This window comes from Pinus tabuliformis, chromosome 9 (assembly GCF_031772625.1).
Source record: "Pinus tabuliformis cultivar Carrire ecotype Pingquan chromosome 9, CPIR1, whole genome shotgun sequence".
NCBI classification, from domain to species: Eukaryota; Viridiplantae; Streptophyta; class Pinopsida; order Pinales; family Pinaceae; genus Pinus; species Pinus tabuliformis.
The window spans coordinates 1,814,750,387-1,814,770,848 of NC_142307.1; the positions used below are offsets into that span (position 1 = coordinate 1,814,750,387).

At 36.9% G+C, this 20,462-nt stretch overlaps 1 protein-coding gene across 1 annotated transcript; it reads right to left on the reverse strand.

Moving 5' to 3' along the window:
* Positions 1 to 17,295: 17,295 nt before the first annotated feature.
* Positions 17,296 to 19,640, reverse strand: LOC149156032 (protein DMR6-LIKE OXYGENASE 2-like). Its single transcript, XM_089444610.1, has 4 exons — positions 19,395 to 19,640; positions 18,207 to 18,454; positions 17,777 to 18,098; positions 17,296 to 17,662 (listed from the first exon to the last, which is right to left on the reverse strand). The coding sequence occupies exons 1-4, from the start codon at positions 19,638 to 19,640 to the stop codon at positions 17,393 to 17,395; spliced, it is 1,086 nt and encodes a 361-aa protein (XP_089300736.1). The 3' UTR covers positions 17,296 to 17,392.
* Positions 19,641 to 20,462: the final 822 nt, after the last annotated feature.

Genomic DNA, 20,462 nt, shown 5'->3' on the forward strand with positions numbered 1-20,462 from the left:
GTAAGGGAGGTACGATTGGAAATATTGCATGAACCATAGCTTTGTCAAGAACAGGAATATGTGGTAACCAGTGCTTTAAATGGACAACTTGATGGAGCTGTGGAGGAAACATTTCCATTTTTTGAACGTTACAGCCCACCATGGTTTCGGGATTCCTGTGGGCAACAATGTCTGTTGTCAATGAATTATTTGTTTCACATAGGGTAAGGAAACCAAAACACAGAATCTGTACGTAATCTTCTTTTTTGCTGTAAAACAAAGAAACAATCAATATCCTGTAGCATAGTGACGTCTCTTACCAGGGAAATAATACTGAAACAGATATATCTATATAATGGATTTAATATATGAATCTAGAACTTCCAGTAGTCTGTTTTTTACAATTCCATACCCATGGAAGAAAAACAAACGGACATCCTGTGAATTTGACTGTATCACACGGGGATGATACCAAAACTGAATATTTTCATGTAATCTTACTTTTATTATTCCATCCGCAATAAAACGTACTAACAAAATCCTGTAAAGATAAATCTGCCGATTCCGAATTTTACTTTTTTTCATTCCGAATTTTACTTTTTTTCATTCCGAATTTTACTTTTTTTCATTTCATATCTTTTGTCTCAGGTTCCATTCCGATTTTCCTTTGAGGGGTGTTGGCTTTTTACACTTAGTTAGGAATCAATTACATGGACTGCTGTTACTTAGGATCTACCCTTGGACCATTTAGAAAAGGTAGTGTAATAGTTTCGAAGTTTCCTAATGCCAACATGTTTTGATAATGGTTAGAAAATTTACTGCCAACAGTTTTTGTGTAATGGAAAATCTAACAAAAAAAAAACAAACAAAAACAAATAGGTAGCTAGTGAGTTTGACTATTTCCCTTCTAAGTGGAAGAGTTTTAAGTATTTCTTAGTATACTTTTAAATATTATAATTATTATTGGAGATATAAGAGAAATTTGTTGAAGTTTTTCACTAAACTAAAATAAGCATGAGTAATTTTCAAATTAATAACATTAAGATAAGTGGGTGGTTCATACTATGTGTTTCGGTAATTACTCTATAGGTGAGGGTTTTTCCGTTTATTTGTCAATGTAATTTGTTTAGGATTTTCTAAGAATTTGTTGGAATCATAAGTTTGAGTTATAAACTCTCCATAATCCAAGTACCTTATATGTTTTTCAACGCTTTGAGTCCGTAGATAAATATATCTATACCTATATATATATATATATATATGTATATTTAAAAACTCATTTAAAAAAAAGATATCAAAGTTTCACTAAATTTTTTATCAATAGTTGAAATAGTTAGACAACACCATTAATCTTATGTTCATATGCTATAACTTTGTTCACCAGAGTCCCATGTTCATAGAGTGTAAGTTCACCCAATTCATTATTGAATGAAAACTCTAATACTAAGTAAAAAATCCCATTACATCAGAATCCTTTTTAAACTTCTAAATCAGTAATATTATCTTGGCTAAACCTATCGAAATATGTTTATAAGACTACAGTGTTGAGGTTTTCCATTACACCAAAACTTGTAGGATTTAGTAAACTTCCAAACTATTATCATTACCTTTTTGAGTGGTTGGAACCTGGGCCAAGGCTTTGATACCATGTTGAGGTTTTCGATTACTCCAAAACACAGGGAATAAACATTGGCCAAGGCTGTGAGACCATGTTGAGGTTTTCGATTACATCAAAACCTTGGGAATCGAACCTAGGCCAAGGTTGTGATACCATGTTTAGGTCTTCGATTACACCAAAAACTTGAGAATCGAACCTGGGCCAAGGTTTTGGTACTATCGAACCTGGGCCAATGTTGTGATACCATGTTGAGGTTTTCAGTTACACCAAAACCTGGGGAATCGAACTTGGGCCAACGCTGTGATACCATGTTGAGGTTTTCAATTAGGCCAAGGCTGTGATACCATGTTGAGGTTCTCGATTACACCAAAACCTGGGGAATCGAACTTGGGCCAAGGCTGTGATACCATGTGGGCCAAGGCTGTGATACCATGTTGAGGTTTTCGATTGGGCCAAGGCTGTGATACCATGTTGAGGTTTTCGATTACACCAAAAACTTGGGAATTGAACCTGGTCCGCTGTGATACCATGTTGAGGTTTTCTATTACACCAAAACCTATAGATTGGGGAATAACACTTGGGCAAGTCTTTGATACCATGTTGAGGTTTTCCATTACACCAAAACCCATAGGCTTTAGTAAACTTCCAAACCATTATCATTACATTTCTGAATGGTCCAAGGGTCGATCCCAGACTAGTGGTTACTCCGCATGATCTATTCCCAAGGAGGTGAATCTGAAAATCCAACATATAGATAATCCACCTCGTTGATTTAGAAAAGTGCAACTATTATTGATTTTCAAAAGTGCAACTACTAATCAATTTGAATAGTTTTTATGTGAGTAGTCTTTAAGTGCCACTTTTTAGAGTTTTTCACGGATTTATGGCCGGTCTAGTGAAAAAATGTGTCGAAATCTTGATTTGTGTTGTTTAAACTAGTTTTTTGACTGCATATATGGATTCAACACTTTCAAAAACTTTTGGGGCAGCACTTCTATTTTGAAGAGTTCACCTGTCAAACTTTTGATTTCAATGAATCTCAGCTAGATTTGAAACAAATTAAATCGTAAAATAAATCAGAAACTTTCCAAAAAATCACACTTAAAGTCTACACTGATTAAGCATTCTACATTCTACTATATATATTTATTGCTATGTTCTGAGTTAGCTAGAATTAAGTAATAAAGTTAGAGTAGTAAAAAGAGGTAAGACAGAGTGCATAGATACAACTGCACTTAAAGACGTGAAGTCCAATGAGACATTTGAGGTCCAACCAGCTCTTTAAGGCATCTATATCCAGCCACTTCTTATTTATTATTCAGAGTATTATTCAGAGTACGTAGATAAGATTTAACTTAAAGGCATATTAAATTCCACTACGCCTATTTCCAGATATTTAATAAAGGTGCCATTCATTTTGGAGCAAGATGTATAGAGTTTACCAATATATCAATTATAGGAGTTGTTTAACAAGGTGGAGGAATTGTTTTTATGGTTAAAAGTGGGAGTAAAACAATTTCAATTTTTTTTATAGAAGCAGTGTTTGAATCGTGTTTTTGATGGTGGAAATGGACTCAACACCATCAAAAATATCAAGAACTCTTAAAATTTTGAAGTTTAACAATTATAACTGAGATTTACAATGGATATTCTCTAAATATAATCAGAATTTTCAGAACTTTCAAAGCAACTCTTCCCCCTCGTTAGACTACGCGTTCATTATATATCTCAATTATACCCTAACGACAACGCAAAGCAGCAAATAACGTGTATGCTAGAATGTGACAGATATATGGTAGGATATGATAACAGATTTGAAATTACAACAAATCAAAGCAATAAATAACGTATATGCGAGAATATGACAAACTGATTTGAAATTACAACAAATCAAACCAAAATATTTACATGCTTGAAGTGATCATCAATATTTTTGGAAAAAATTAAAACATCATCAATATATACAAGCAACCAATCAAAATATGGCTTAAAAATATCATCCATGACCTTTTGAAACTTTGAAGGAGCATTTTTTAGACCGAATGGCATGACATTCCATTCATAGTGCCCTGCAGGAATACTAAAAGCAGTTTTGAACTTATCTTCCTCATTAATGGCAACTTGCCAAAATCCTGCTTTTAAATCAAATTTTGAAAATATTTTTGCCCCTGCAATTCTTCTGATCAAGTCTCCTTTATGTGGAATGGGATAAGTATCATCAGCCAAAACTGAATTTAGAGGCTTGTAATTTATTACAAGTCTAGGGATACCTCTAATTTGTTTAGCTCTTTTGTTTACATAGAATCCATAGCAATTCCAGGGGCTAGTGGATTCTCTCATCAATCCTCTGTTGAGAAATTGCTGAATTTCTTTTTGGCATAGTTCTCTGTATTCTTGGCTCATAGGGATGGCTCTGCTTTTACAGGGCTTTCCTGTGTATCCTTCTTTGTAGGGCAACTTAATGGTATGTTGCTTTCTGTGCCAAAAAGCATTTGGCTCTTCTGAACAGCATTTTTCTTCCAGTTTTCCTTTCAGTTCTTGGATTCTTCTTTTGATTTGGGGTAGTTTCAGCTGTTCTTCAACTCTCAATGTGGTTTTTAGATCTTTAAGATCTGATAGCAAAGATTCTGCTTTGTCTAGTTTTTGCATGGCTTGAACCATTGTAGAAACTCTTGGAGTTGAAACATAAGGAAGCTCAATTCTTTTTCTTCTTCCTTTAGATGTGGGTACAGAAATGAAATAACCAGCTTTACTTCCTTTCAATCTGGCTGAGCCATGAGGTTCTACTGCAGCTAAAAAAACATTCCCTAATATACAATCAACAGGGATGTCTGCTATGGAAAACTTCATGTATACACAGTGGGTATCAAAACATAGTGAAGCTCTAGGAATTTCATATTTGAGTTTCTTATTTCCTAGGCCTACAACTTCTCTTTCAGCAGAGACCCAATATTTTGCTGGAACATTTCTGATGTTAAGAATATTAATATCTGCACCAGAATCTAATAATGCAGTCATGAAAAATATCTGGCCTTGGATACAGATTTTTACCTTGACATGATGTTGCTGATATGTGATAGTAAACAATCTCATATCTTGAAAGCCAAAATTTGGGCCTGACCTTCCTTCAGCAACCTGAATTTCTTGTCTATGGGCTGTTGTGTTCCAGGATTCTTCTTCTTTTTCTTCTTGAATCTCCTTGCCTTTCTTAATTTCTGCAATTTGAGCTTTGATTGCAGAAATCTCTCCTTTGAGTTGGTGAATTTCACCACTCACTTCTCCCAAAGTCAGGGATCTTACTTTCCCTAGTTTCTGGTGATGCATTTGGAAAGACTTAGTGTTCCTTTCATAGGATGCATCGACAAACAAAGGTTTCTTACCTGATTCTTTTGAGGCTTTTGATTTAAGCTGATCTGTGAATGCTTCTATCAGGCGGTTCTTCATGGCTCCTTCTTCCATTGTCCTAATATGTGATAAAACCTTCATTTCTTCTTCTTCTTCAGCAGACGCCATTAGGACTTTTTCTTTGGGAGGATTTTTTCTTTCTTCTTCTTCTTCGCTGGAACTGTACAAAAATTCAGAATCATCTTCATAAAATATATGACATGCACATTCTTCTGAATTATAGCAAGAACATTCAGATGATTCAGAATCAGTATACTGTCCCATATTAACTTGAAATTCTTCTTCTGAAGTGATAAAAGAATCAAGAGACGATTCCTCTAATTGGTGGTGTTGGGCTGAGTCTTTGATAATAAGATTTGGGCACCTTTCTGTAGCATGGGTCCTTGATTTGCATCTCAAGCAAAAGCTTGGGCATGAATGCTCTTTCTTAACCTGTTTGGCCTTTTGAGCATAAACAATTGTCTTTTTTCCCTTATTAAGCTTTGATTCTTCCCCTTGGGGACATCTTGAAGCTGTATGCCCAATTTGGCCACACAAACAGCAAGTAATTTTATTCCATTTGTCTTGCTTGGATGTATGCAAATGGATGTCAGAAGGAGTATAATAATGGGTTTTTGGGATATATTTGTAGTGGCCCTTCTTTTTATGGTTTTTATCCCTCATAGAATACTTCCTTTTATTTTTTGGATAATCCCTTCGATTTTTGTAGAAAGTCTCTTTGAATTCTCTTTTGGCCCTCTTCCTAGACTTTCTCTTTTTGACCAATGGGTCATCTATTGTCAGTCCATATTTGTTGCAAATGGACTTTCTATCTCGTAGTCTGGACAGTTTTTCCAAAGACTTGTTTACCTTTGAGCTGGTACAAAGACTTACCAGTGTCTTTGTAATAAGGGAATAAATTTCTCCCCATGTATAAGACTCAAAAGGTTACTGAAAAATTTCTTGCAATCTAATATAGTCAACAAATCTAGAGGGTAGAGCAGCTAGATATACCTGCTTCCAGAGCAAGTTTTTGGAATCTCACCTCATAGATTCGCTGCATCCAATCTCTATGGAAATCATCAAATTGAGACATCTTATGACATTTGAGGTTCATCAAAATGACCTCATGTTTGTTGGCAATTTCTGTCTCACAGCCACACCAATGTTCTCGAATCATTGATTATAGCGCACCAATCATATTGCTTATTACAGTACCATCAGGATTATGAATAACATCTCCTTTTTCATCCTTGATCACTTCTGCTTCCATGGTCTTAATAAGTTTAGGAGAAGATTCAGTTTCCCACCATCTGAGAAGAGTACCTGTAAAACATTGGATGATGGTTCTGCAAGCATCTACCTCTGATTTTCCTCTAAGACACATGAGTTTATATTCAATATACATTAAATCAATCATCTGGCGAATTTGGCCAATGCTCATGTTGTCTATGTTCCATTCTCTGTGGGAATCAGGGAAGAAACTATGGGCTTCAGGCAATTTTCCCTTCCCTTCAATGTCAGGAGCAGAATATCTGGAAAATCTATGTTCAAGAGGCTCATAGATTGGGAGGATTTGTGTTTCCTGAGATTTTTGTTCTTCTGTTTCTGGTTCCCTGAATAAGGAAGCAATACTGATGTGTTCAGACTCATCAGTCTTTGAGGTGGTTTCTTTGGGGAACAGCAGAGGGAATTTCTGTACATTCCTTATTGGATTCTCAATCTTTATATTTCTTTTTACCAGGAAAGAATTTGGAAGTGGCTTTTCAACTTTTTTGACCTGCATCCTTTCAAATTTCTCATTTAACGCAGTAAGGAGTGTCTTAGTTACATCAATATGTCCAACTAAGTTTTCTCCTATTTCTTCAATCTTATTCAATGATTCCTTGGTGTAAGAACAAGTCATACTGGAATCAAATTGTAAATTATTCAAACAATAATTTACACAATTAAGTGAAGACTGTACAATATCTACTTGCTTCTTTACATCTTCTGCCTTAGCCACATTCATTTCTAGACCCTTTAGAGCAGTATTGGTCCAATTTAACTGTTCACTAGCCTTTTGAATTCTACCATCAATTCCTAAGGCATTATCATCTTTTTGAACCAGGGGAATGGCTTTGGCTGCATTTGTCTTTTCTCCCAAGATGATTCCTTTATATGGGGGAAAAGTAGTAGGGGTTTCAACTGTGGATCCATCAATTGCAGTCCATCCATGCTTATCAGTGATACTGCTAGAAGTAGCACCAGTTAAAACATTTATAGGAGCAATTTTATCTTTCCATGAGTAGAAAGATATCCAAACATTATTTACTTCCATATAATGTTTCCAGTCTGTGGCTAACTTTCTTTTATGATCTGGGGTATATCCTTGGTCAAATTCATCTGCTTGAGGATTTGTATACAAATCCCAATTCAACATTTCTTTCATCCATTTAGAACTGATTTGTGATTTTAAGCATCCATCCATAAGTGCAAAAAACTTATGCATTTCCATGACTGCAGGCCTTTTACAGTAAGAAGGAATCTGTTTGAATCTGCATTCTGGAATCAGTTCTGATTGCTCAAGTTTCCCCAACCCATACCTCGGCTTTGCTGGTCTCATTAAGCAAATCATCTGAGTAAGCCTAGGGTCTTCTTCTTCTATAGAATGGATCATGAGAACATGATCTGAATCAGGCTCAGGCTCATGTGGGAAAGGAATATCAAAACATTTAGGATTCGGGCATGAGCTGATAGAAGTGGATGGAGGAGCAACACGAGTGCGAGGATTATGGTGCAGATGAACATTCTGTTCGGCTAGAGTAAGCAGATTTATGACATTTGTACAATCTGGACATTTTACTTCTAAAGAAGAAAAATTAACAAGCTGAGCTAATTCGAAAAGTTGTGGATGTTTACAAGAAGAAAAGGATGATGAATGTCCGCAGATGCAGAGCAGGAGAACACTCGACTCAAACACACACACACACAAAACCCTCAAAATGCCGATGCCCAACAAATGAACCTTACCCTTCTTATATAGGATGAGAAGGGGGGACAAACATTACTGTTGGTCGGACAGAAATGACTTAAAGCTTAAAGAATCATTACTTTTCAGTCTTTATGAGAGCGACGTCCGCACAAATATTTGGGTCCATAAAATAGACCGAATAATTGCTTCCGGGTAACGCATGAGATATAGTCTGTAAAGTAGATTCGGCTATCTACACAGTGGATACGTTTGTACAAAAAGCCCACGAGAAAAGACTAGATAAGAATATTTACACTGTGAAAGCTTTTAAACAGTAAAGCCCACGGGAACTCTGGTCACAATTAAGCCCTTGTGACTGGTACGTAATTAGAATACAGGGAGATCAGGGAATCTGTTTCTTTTGTAAAGTAGATCATCACATGCCTTTGTATAAATCCTCCGGACTATCATGGGTTTACCCAGTATGATTTGATGTTGGACTTTGGTTAAGACATACCATTCTAAGTGCTCTCTCATGTATTCCTGGAGGGAATAATTTGTCATGTGAAAAGGATCCCACCCTTGAACTGTCATTTCTTTGACTGTGCTGTATATACGATGAAAACATTCCCCAATGTTGTACTCAAAACATCTGTGACAGTATTTTCTTTCATATCTTTCATGATATACTGGGTCCATGGCTGTTCTGCTAACTCCGTAATCTGTCCACCAATTCTGAAACCATTCACATTGTAGATTTTTCTGGGATGCTGCCATTGTACTGAATTTCAACTTTGTGTAATGGGTTTCTTCTCTGTCATCAACATTAATGAAGTCCCACCACAGCTTTTTATAATCTGAAATATCATAAACTGTGTCCGGGAACATTACTTTGGGATCATTTCTGGGCCATCGAGCACATGGTTGGAGTTGGGGTTGGTTGATCCACAAGTCTCTGGTTCGGTAGATGCAATAATAGCTTTCATAGATTCCTGTGTCACGACCTCCATGGTGCCAGATACATCCAATGTCATGAAAATTCGTTTCCAGGGCCCGTCTTGCGGTTCCAGCATCTGCTTTTGCTTTGTCATACATCATACCATGGATCCATTTTCTGCCTTTTGGGTACACCTTTCTTTCAGGTACATAATGCTGGAGATCAGTGCGAGGTTGTAAGTTGGCATCAAGGACTTTTGTGTTCCTTAATTGCCATGTGGGTCTCTAATTGTCTCTGTATGTATCCCAGTCTTGATTATCTGGAATGGTTCTCAAGACCTCTTGTTTTTGGTGCTGGTCCCACTCAGTAATAATCATCATGATATGTGCTATATTTTGTTCAAGGTATTCCCTGCTGAGAAAGTCAGGAAGACAATTTTCCTTTCCTTTGATGTGCTCAATGGAAAAATCAAAATTTGCAAAGAGCGCCTGCCATCTGGCAAACTTTGCTTCTTCTTGATGTCCTTGGATAGGAATTTCTTCATTGCTGACGCATCTGTTCTGAGAAGAAAAGTCTTGTTTATTAGATATACTGCAAACTTGCTGATGCAATTCCATGCAGCGTTCACTTCTCTTTCAATAACAGAATAATTTTTTTCTGCTGGGTTCCATACTCCTGAGGCAAACTGTACCACTTGTTCTTCTTTGTCAACTTTTTGTTTTAGAATCCCTCCCCATCCTATGTCATTGGCGTCAGATTCAACTATTTTGAATGTCTCATCATCTGCTATGTACAGTATAGGCAAGGACTTTACCTTTGCTTTGATTTCTTGCACTGCTCTGGTATGGGCATCTGACCATTGAGGGGGATTTTTGCCAAGCCGCTTATTCAGCACTTTCTTGTCACTGGCACAGTCTTGATAAAAACTGCTTACATAATTTAGGCAGCCAAGGAACCTTTGCAGTTGTGTCTTTTCTTTTAAGACATCTGGAAATTTGTCTGCAGAGTCAATGGCATGTTGTTGCAGAGAGATTTGTCCATTAGAAATCTGGTGGCCTAAGAACTTTATAGAAGTCTGAAATACTTCTATTTTCTTTTTACTAAGCACAAGCCCATTTTTCTTGACCAAGTTCATGAAAATATTTACATGCTTGAAGTGATCATCAATATTTTTGGAAAAAATTAAAACATCATCAATATATACAAGCAACCAATCAAAATATGGCTTAAAAATATCATCCATGACCTTTTGAAACTTTGAAGGAGCATTTTTAAGACCGAATGGCATGACATTCCATTCATAGTGCCCTGCAGGAATACTAAAAGCAGTTTTGAACTTATCTTCCTCATTAATGGCAACTTGCCAAAATCCTGCTTTTAAATCAAATTTTGAAAATATTTTTGCCCCTGCAATTCTTCTGATCAAGTCTCCTTTATGTGGAATGGGATAAGTATCATCAGCCAAAACTGAATTTAGAGGCTTCTAATTTATTACAAGTCTAGGGATACCTCTAATTTGTTCAGCTCTTTTGTTTACATAGAATCCATAGCAATTCCAGGGGCTAGTGGATTCTCTGATCAATCCTCTGTTGAGCAATTGCTGAATTTCTTTTTGGCATAGTTCTCTGTATTCTTGGCTCATAGGGATGGCTCTGCTTTTACAGGGATTTCCTATGTATCCTTCTTTATAGGGCAACTTAATGGTATGTTTCTTTCTCTGCCAAAAAGCATTTGGCTCTTCTGAACATCATTTTTCTTCCATTTTTCCTTTCAGTTCTTGGATTCTTCTTTTGATTTGGGGTAGTTTCAGTTGTTCTTCAACTCTCTATGTGGTTTTTAGATCTTTAAGATCTGATAGCAAAGATTCTGCTTTGTCTAGTTTCTGCATGGCTTGAACCATTGTAGAAACTCTTGGAGTTGAAACATAAGGAAGCTCAATTCTTTTTCTTCTTCCTTTAGATGTGGGTACATAAATGAAATAAACAGCTTTACTTCCTTTCAATCTGGCTGAGCCATGAGGTTCTACTGCAGCTAAAAAAACATTCCCTAATATACAATCAACAGGGATGTCTGCTATGGCAAACTTCATGTATACACAATGGGTATCAAAACATAGTGAAGCTCTAGGAATTTCATATTTGATTTTCTTATTTCCTAGGCCTACAACTTCTCTTTCAGCAGAGACCCAATATTTTGCTGGAACATTTCTGATGTTAAGAATATTAATATCTGCACCAGAATCTAATAATGCAGTCATGAAAAATATCTGGCCTTGGATACAGATTTTTACCTTGACATGATGTTGCTGATATGTGATAGTAAACAATCTCATATCTTGAAAGCCAAAGTTTGGGAATGACCTTCCTTCAGCAACCTGAATTTCTTGTCTATGGGCTGTTGTGTTCCAGGATTCTTCTTCTTTTTCTTCTTGAATCTCCTTGCCTTTCTTAATTTCTGCAATTTGAGCTTTGATTGCAGAAATCTCTCCTTTGAGTTGGTGAATTTCACCACTCACTTCTCCCAAAGTCAGGGATCTTACTTTCCTTGGTTTCTGGTGATGCATTTGGAAAGACTTAGTGTTCCTTTCATAGGATGCATCGACAAACAAAGGTTTCTTACCTGATTCTTTTGAGGCTTTTGATTTAAGCTGATCTGTGAATGCTTCTATCAGGCGGTTCTTCATGGCTCCTTCTTCCATTGTCCTAATATGTGATAAAATCTTCATTTCTTCTTCTTCTTCAGTAGATGCCATTAGGACTTTTTCTTTGGGAGGCTTTGTTCTTTCTTCTTCTTCTTCGCTGGAACTGTACAAAAATTCAGCATCATCTTCATAAAATATATGACATGCACATTCTTCTGAATTATAGCAAGAACATTCAGATGATTCAGAATCAGTATACTGTACCATATTAACTTGAAATTCTTCTTCTGAAGTGCTAAAAGAATCAAGAGATGATTCCTCTAATTGGTGCTGCTGGGCTGAGTCTTTGATAATAACATTTGGGCACCTTTCTGTAGCATGGGTCCTTGATTTGCATCTCAGGCAAAAGCTTGGGCCTGAATGCTCTTTCTTAACCTGTTTGGCCTTTTGAGCATAAACAACTGTCTTTTTTCCCTTATTAAGCTTTGATTCTTCCCCTTGGGGACATCTTGAAGTTGTATGCCCAGTTTGGCCACACAACCAGCAAGTAATTTTATTCCATTTGTCTTGCTTGGATGTATGCAAATGGATGTCAGAAGGAGTATAATAATGGGTTTTTGGGATATATTTGTAGTGGCCCTTCTTTTTATGGTTTTTATCCCTTATAGAATACTTCCTTTTATTTTTTGGATAATCCCTTCGATTTTTGTAGAAAGTCTCTTTGAATTCTCTTTTGGCCCTCTTCCTAGACTTTCTCTTTTTGACCAATGGGTCATCTATTGTCAGTCCATATTTGCTGCAAATGGACTTTCTATCTGGTAGTCTGGATAGTTTTTCCAAAGACTTGTTTACCTTTGAGCTGGTACAAAGACTTACCAGTGTCTTTGTAATAAGGGAATAAATTTCTCCCCATGTATAAGACTCAAAAGGTAACTGAAAAATTTCTTACAATCTAATATAGTCAACAAATCTAGAGGGTAGAGCAGCTAGATATACCTGCTTCCAGAGCAAGTTTTTGGAATCTTTCACCTCATAGATTCGCTGCATCCAATCTCTATGGAAATCATCAAATTGAGACATCTTATGACATTTGAGGTTCATCAAAATGACCTCATGTTTGTTGGCAATTTCTATCTCACAGCCACACCAATGTTCTAGAATCATTGATGTTAGTGCACCAATCATATTGCTTATTACAGTACCATCAGGATTATGAATAAAATCTCCTTTTTCATCCTTGAGCACTTCTGCTTCCATGGTCTCAATAAGTTTAGGAGAAGATTCAGTTTCCCACCATCTGAGAAGAGTACCTGTAAAACATTGGATGATGGTTCTGCAAGCATCTACCTCTGATTTTCCTCTAAGACACATGAGTTTATATTCAGTATACATTAAATCAATCATCTGGCGAATTTGGCCAATGCTCATGTTGTCTATGTTACATTCTCTGTGGGAATCAGGGAAGAAGCTATGGGCTTCAGGCAATTTTCCCTTCCCTTCAATGTCAGGAGCAGAATATCTGGAAAATCTATGTTCAAGAGGCTCATAGATTGGGAGGATTTGTGTTTCCTGAGATTTTTGTTCTTCTGTTTCTGGTTCCCTGAATAAGGAAGCAATACTGATGTGTTCAGACTCATCAGTCTTTGAGGTGGTTTCTTTGGGGAACAACAGAGGGAATTTCTGTACATTCCTTATTGGATTCTCAATCTTTATATTTCTTTTTACCAGGAAAGAATTTGGAACTGGCTTTTCAACTTTTGTGACCTGCATCCTTTCAAATTTCTCATTTAACCCAATAAGGAGTGTCTTAGTTACATCAATAAGTCCAACTAAGTTTTCTTCTATTTCTTCAATCTTATTCAATGATTCCTTGGTGTAAGAACAAGTCATGCTGGAATCAAATTGTAAATTATTCAAACAAGAATTTACACAATTAAGTGAAGACTGTACAATATCTACTTGCTTCTTTACATCTTCTGCCTTAGCCACATTCATTTCTAGACCCTTTAGAGCAGTATTGGTCCAATTTAACTGTTCACTAGCCTTTTGAATTCTACCATCAATTCCTAAGGCATTATCATCTTTTTGAACCAGGGGAATGGCTTTGGCTGCATTTGTCTTTTCTCCCAAGATGACTCCTTTATATGGGGGAAAAGTAGTAGGGGTTTCAACTGTGGATCCATCAATTGCATTCCATCCATGCTTATCAGTGATACTGCTAGAAGTAGCACCAGTTAAAACATTTATATGAGAAATTTTATCTTTCCATGAGTAGAAAGATATCCAAACATTATTTACTTCCATATAATGTTTCCAGTCTGTGGCTAACTTTCTTTTATGATCTGGGGTATATCCTTGGTCAAATTCATCTGCTTGAGGATTTGTATACAAATCCCAATTCAACATTTCTTTCATCCATTTAGAACTGATTTGTGATTTTAAGCATCCATCCATAAGTGCAAAAAACTTATGCATTTCCATGACTATAGGCCTTTTACAGTCAGAAGGAATCTGTTTGAATCTGCATTCTAGAATCAGTTCTGATTGCTCAAGTTTCCCCAACCCATACCTCGGCTTTGCTGGTCTCATTAAGCAAATCATCTGAGTAAGCCTAGGGTCTTCTTCTTCTATAGAATGGATCATGAGAACATGATCTGAGTCGGGCTCAGGCTCATGTGGGAAAGGAATATCAGAACATTTAGGATTCGGGCATGAGCTGATAGAAGTGGATGGAGGAGCAACACGAGTGCGAGGATTATGGTGCAGATGAACATTTTGTTCGGCTAGAGTAAGCAGATTTACGACATTTGTATAATCTGGACATTTTACTTCTAAAGAAGAAAAATTAACAAGCTGAGCTAATTCGAAAAGTTGTGGATGTTTACAAGAAGAAAATGATGATGATGAACAGGCGGTATCAACAGTGGAAGGATCTCTGTAGTATTTGGATGTTTTACAAGCAGCATCTATTCTTCTCCGATCAATAGTTGACCTGCGAGGAAGGGATATGACTGCATTGGAAACATTTTCAGTTATGTTGGCAGAAGTGATATTTCGGGGAATTTGTGGTCTGGAGTGATCTACAACCCAAAGTTCAGGGAATTGCAGATCTTCCCATTTTATCAATAGATGTTCAATCTTTTGGTTCTTTGGGTCAGTTTTAACTACCACACTTGATTTGGAATCTCGACTGGGAGTATAACGGATTGCTGGCCATAAAGTGTTGGTATGTCTGAAACAGGCTTTGGTCTGGATGGCTATATTGTTCCTCTTTTTCTTCATATCAAAACCAGTAGTATGGATTTGCAGCTGTAAGATATCTTTAATAGTTTCATCAAACACATATATAGAAAAGTTTGGGAAACAATCAAAGTATACAGGGCCATCAGACAAAGGAGCTACAATCCCTCCGATTATAGAATCTGTATATCTGTTGTGCGTTAGATCTCTAACAGTAGCAAGCACAAATGTTTTTAATCCTTTATGGACCAAAGGATTGATGCCAACCCGAATGCAACCAAGATGCAGATAATTTGTTTTTAACCTTTTTGCTTCTGCTTGTAAAGCCTGAGGATTTAACAGTGGTATTGTCTGAATACTCTCAGAGTTCTCCTGAACTTGACTAACAGACTCTTTAATACTAATTCTTGATGCAACAATTAAATGAAAAGGGGCTAAATCACTATAGACTTCAGAGGGTGTTATATATGGTAAAGCCCATCTTGCAGAAGGATGCAATTCCTCATAAGTAAGTTCAGCAGAGTTTAAGGTTCTACTTGAACTATTTTCAAACATTTCTTTAAGAGGATTTTCTTCTGGATGTGAATCTTCTTCAAGATCTCTAAATGAAACAGACTTTCTGAATGGCTCCATTCTCACTTAAAACAATATAGATCTGAGTACCAACCTTTTAGAACTAGACGTTACTGGCTCTGATACCAATTTCCAGCAGGGGCTCCTGTCACGAGCTTGCTCTTTCTCTTTGTCTCTTCGTATTTCTCTGGTAGCCAACTCCTAATGAACCAATAATGAACCTACTTGGATCTTTCACACTCTTTTGACCTCAACAGCTGCATCCACGCCTTCAATTGGCAACGTATATGCTCGAATGTCAGAGTGGGATTTCAAATTACCCTTTCCCGACTTGAATATTTTGGAACCGCTTGGATTGATTCACTAAAGCCAGAACTTCAGCAGAGATCGTGGAACTGCGTTTTGAAATACAGCCAGACGCATAGAAGATGGAAGAAGATTAAGCTACATACTTCAGAAGGTTTAGAAAAGAAGGAAGAAGGAGGAAGGGAAGGAAGCGAGAGCTACTTTCCCGCATCGGGGAAGGAAATCACATTTGAAGAAGTCATCCACCTGGTCATCCACTCGCTATAGAGAATCTACTCACTTAGGGTGAAGGCAGTAAGATAAGGGTGAGGTTGTGAAATTCGGTCCTGATAAGAGGTTACAGACAGTCCCGACTCGATAACTACACCAAGTGCATTTCTTCCTCAAGTGGTTACGCATCCTTATCAGTCGAGCCCCCTGTCGGGTCCTTGCACTAGGAAGCACAAGCCCCTCCGGGACCTTTCTCTCTCTTCCTTCCCCCTGATCCAACAACTCCTGTCTAAGTGGAATGGATGAAATCAAAAAGGTACAAAAAGGTAATAGCTATAAAATGGCATTATCAGAAACATGCATTTTGAAATAAAAATCAAACATGAAGTAGAGCTCCCTATGAACTGGACTAGCTTAAGTCTTAGCCCTATGGGAGACTGTAGTTCCGTTCAAGCCTGCCGTAAGTTCTCCATGGAAACTAGCCTTGTAATAGCCTGCTGAGTCTTAAGCAGTAAGTATTGGATCACTGTATAGGATTAGTGGAGTAGCCTAGCGGATTCTGGATTTACTAGCAGCTATTTACTAGTGGCTATCTTCTTAATTTTAGCGTAATCAATACTTTTATTCTTGTTTTTCTCCGTCTCATTGGCATCCTTACTATCCCTTTCGACCGAATTTTTTAGTAATGCAGTTATTTTACGCTTGTCTTCGAACCACTCCTTTATAGACATAGAGTTTTCCTTCCATATAAAGGTGAAAATTGTTACTTTTCCTATCTTATTTTGTATGAAGAGAAGTCGTATAAGTATAAATACAATGATGAAAATTATTAATCAATAGTGGAATGAATCATTGAGAAATCATTTCCATTCATTATTGATTAGGAATCTGAAGTATCGATCCGGGATTATGATAGAATACTTTATTCTATTATAAAGAAAGATTCTCTCCTATACCGCGATGGAAAGGAATTTTCATTTAAAATACAACATCTTTTGGGCTAGAAGGGATTTGAACCCTTGACTTCACGGTCTGGAACCATGAGCTCTTATCCACTGAGCTACCAACCCTATCGAATGATCTATAAGATCATTGTAAAGGATGAATAGGATTCGTTATCGAATGCTTGACCCAAATTTTTTTTCATAAATAACTCTGTTTGAGATATTTAACCTTGGAAATATCTATATATCAATATCTACATAGATAGAAACTACAGCAAAGCAAAGAAATAAATAACGTATATGCCCGAATATCACAATGTGATTTGTCATTAGCGGAACTTTGACAATTATATATCTAGCTGTTATCTACTTCACCGCAAGCCAGAGCAACAAATAACGTACATGGTGGAGTATATACAGTGGGAGTCGAAACTAATTTAAATCTGACCATTATATGTTCCGGGCTATTAACTTATACACGTGCATCTAAAATAACTTAAATGTGGCGATATACATAGCGGGATTACTGCTTTAAGAATGCCTACGTACGTAGAGAGATCAGAGGATATCTTGCAACGTGAACCCGTTGAAATCATGGCATGCGGCTTCATCCTTTACTGACCTGCTGGTAGTCATGAACAGTGAAATAATCCAAACAGGTTTTACCGTCCAGACTTTTGCTCCAGAATTTGTTATAGTATTCCTCGTAACTGAATTTCCTGTAACGAGCAGGATTATTAGGGTTGGTCAACGAAGAGACGGGTTCTATTACTGCATCAGGAGAAGGGCAGTAAAACGTTGGAATAGAGATACGTGATACTGTGGAATTCACTATAGCACGGTGGATTGCGCTTTTGTATATTCCATTGCTCAAAACCTGAAACAGAGAGAAGAACAATATCATCACAAAACTAAACAACTTGCCTATGAGTATATACTGTCATTCTACTTTACGGGCTACAATTATCCGGGGTTTGATCTAGGGCTTTACCTGTAATTGGTCTCCAATGTTCACTACGAAGGAATTTGGAATGGGGTGAACAGCGATCCAACTACCGTTGTTAAGCACTTGCAAGCCGGATATTTGCTCTTGGAGAAGAACCGTGAGAGCGTTCGGATCTGTATGACTTGGTAAGCCATAGGTGAGCTCTGGATTCGGGCAGCGAGGGTAATAATTTATTGCCATATGTTGGCCATGTTTTCCAAGAGCTTTATTCAGGAAATCGGGTTCTAGTCCCAGGCTCTCTGATATGGCATCTAGCAAACGTAGAGTCAAGGCTCTAACCTCCGTGCAGTATTTACTAGTAACTTCTCTTCATTCAAATCAAGCACAACAGTACTATAGTTAGTGATACACCAGATGGAACGAATAAAACATAATTTTTCAAGGATTCCTTAAATGGAAGCTCTGTTATATGCACCTGTAATCTGAAGGTTTCGTAGGCCAATAATCAATATAATCTTCCAACGGATAACAATGGTGTCTCAGGAAGTCCCTCCAATTAAAAACATCTTCCTTCTGTATGTTAAAGCTAGTCGACAAGCGTACAACGCGTGAGGGGTCTTCGGAAAACAAATGTTCTCTGTATTCCGCAGGCATAGTGAAGAATTCTCTCGCAACTTCCAGCATCCTCCGGATCACCGTCTCGTGCACTCCGTGATTTACAATCTGACAACACATTGCAAAGGACTTCAAGTGCTATGAAATCTAGACAAACATAGTACTGAATAAGTATCAGAGCATGGCTGCACTGGCAAAAGCTAACAGCTAAACAGTATGCAAGTCCAGATTCCCCTACCACAACGGCACCCATCTAAAAGTATTTATCTATTGAGCATTTAGATAAACGATGTAATCAAGATTTTCTCACCTCCAGATATTTATATGAACATAGATAAAAGACGGTCATCGTAGAAAGGTGTTCAGAGGTTAATCAAATCTATTGTCGTTAATTGAACCGAAAAATAATCTACATTAATATCATCGAATGAATAGGTGCCTTGTAAGAACTCTTGAATTTACCAAAAATATATATGATTAGCATGTATATTTAGCCACTTTTAGGATAGATAGTAGCAAATTCAAATGGTTTGATTTCACTAATATTCCTCAAATTTCAAAAATATTTCGAAATATACAATAATTTAAATTCAACTTAAAAACACATCCTATTAAATTCAAAAAGAAAGAAATGAAAAATTATCTGCTATACAGAATCTACACAGAATGTTATTTCCCTACATAGGATGTCATTTCATCGTGCAGGGCAAATTTTCTCTAGGTAGAAAATTGATTTCTGTGTGAAAGTCACATTATACGCGTGCCTTACTCTTACCATACATCATAGAAGATATTTTAGTCCCAAATTAATTAAAGATGAACAGCAATCAAAGAAACAGAAAGAAATAACCCATCTATTATTCCCTTCATAGTAGCTTGACGCCATCGCTAAATGTTTTAAGAAGTCGGTATCCATCCTTATAGCCTTTAAGAAGCCAGAGATGTCTGCTACTGTCCTTGTTTTCATTTTTAGACAATTTTAAAATGAATTTATCTTAATTAGTTATCTAATGCAATATCTCCTTCAAGAAATAGAAAGAAAAAGCACCTGAAAAAATCCATATTCTTGACAAGCATGCTTCATATTACGAATCACCGTATGCCTAGCAGAGCCATTCAAGTTGTCAAGATCTACCAAAGGGATGAAGTGCGAGAGAACCACCTCCTTCAGCCTTGGCCTCTCATTGGGAGGTCTGATATAACAATCTGGAATAATTTCAAGACAATTGATTCCATCAGAAATCAGTCTCCCATTGGACCTTGCATGACTGTTGTCAAGATCTTTGCTGCACATCGTCTTCTCTGTTGTAAGCAATGTTGTAATTTCTTTTCTGTGTTGGGTATTTTTAAACGGGGAAAATACCAAAAACCAAATGTTCAAATACACAGAGGCAATGCTCTGTTTTACTTTGTTCTAGGATCTTTTGTGCAGAGGAAGACTTAAAATTTTTTTCACTTAGAGACAGAGTATTTCACCATAAGAGATTTCTATTAATTAAAAACAAAAAAAAACATTCATTCTATCTTCATATGAGAATTTACACTGCTGAAAATTCCCAATAACATTTACTGCTGTAAAACCTCCATTCACATTTACTGGTGTAAAACACTTTTACATGCTGCTGTAAAAACAAAACTTACAGAGTTACAAAAACTCGCTCCACCATTATCTTTATGCACTGCTGTGCAAAAACCACACATGGTTTTCTTACACCTCTGTTTTTTAATGCCCACACAAAATATTACAAAATATACTTTTGCACTGCTGTGCTTACATCCTCTGGTTCTTCTTTTCGCTGCTGCGAACACATAACATTCACCTCCCGTGTGCCATACAAGAAACAATGGTCAACACAGTAATAAATGAGCACATTTTTCGTGACTCATACACATATCAAAAACTTAATATGAAAGCATACATATTAAATCCTACAACTAACACATATACATAAACTTCACATGCCGTATGTAAACAAATATATAAAAGAAATTAAAACTATGCGCCCATGCCCATATTAATGGGACTCCACCAAAAATTACGTATGTGCCCATAATCATTTAAGACGGGCCTCCACCAACCTTCGTAAATGCATTAAAGGCCTCAGCGTTTCCTCCA

Bases quoted from the DNA above. Each gene is read 5' to 3' on its own strand.
- LOC149156032 (XM_089444610.1), bottom strand. From the start codon at position 19,640: ATGTGCAGCAAAGATCTTGACAACAGTCATGCAAGGTCCAATGGGAGA. The intron at 18,455-19,394 runs GTGCTTTTTCTT...ATGTGTTGTCAG, and splicing joins AAGAATATGGATTTTTTCAG to ATTGTAAATCACGGAGTGCA. The intron at 17,663-17,776 runs GTAAAGCCCTAG...TCTCTGTTTCAG, and splicing joins ACATTGGAGACCAATTACAG to GTTTTGAGCAATGGAATATA.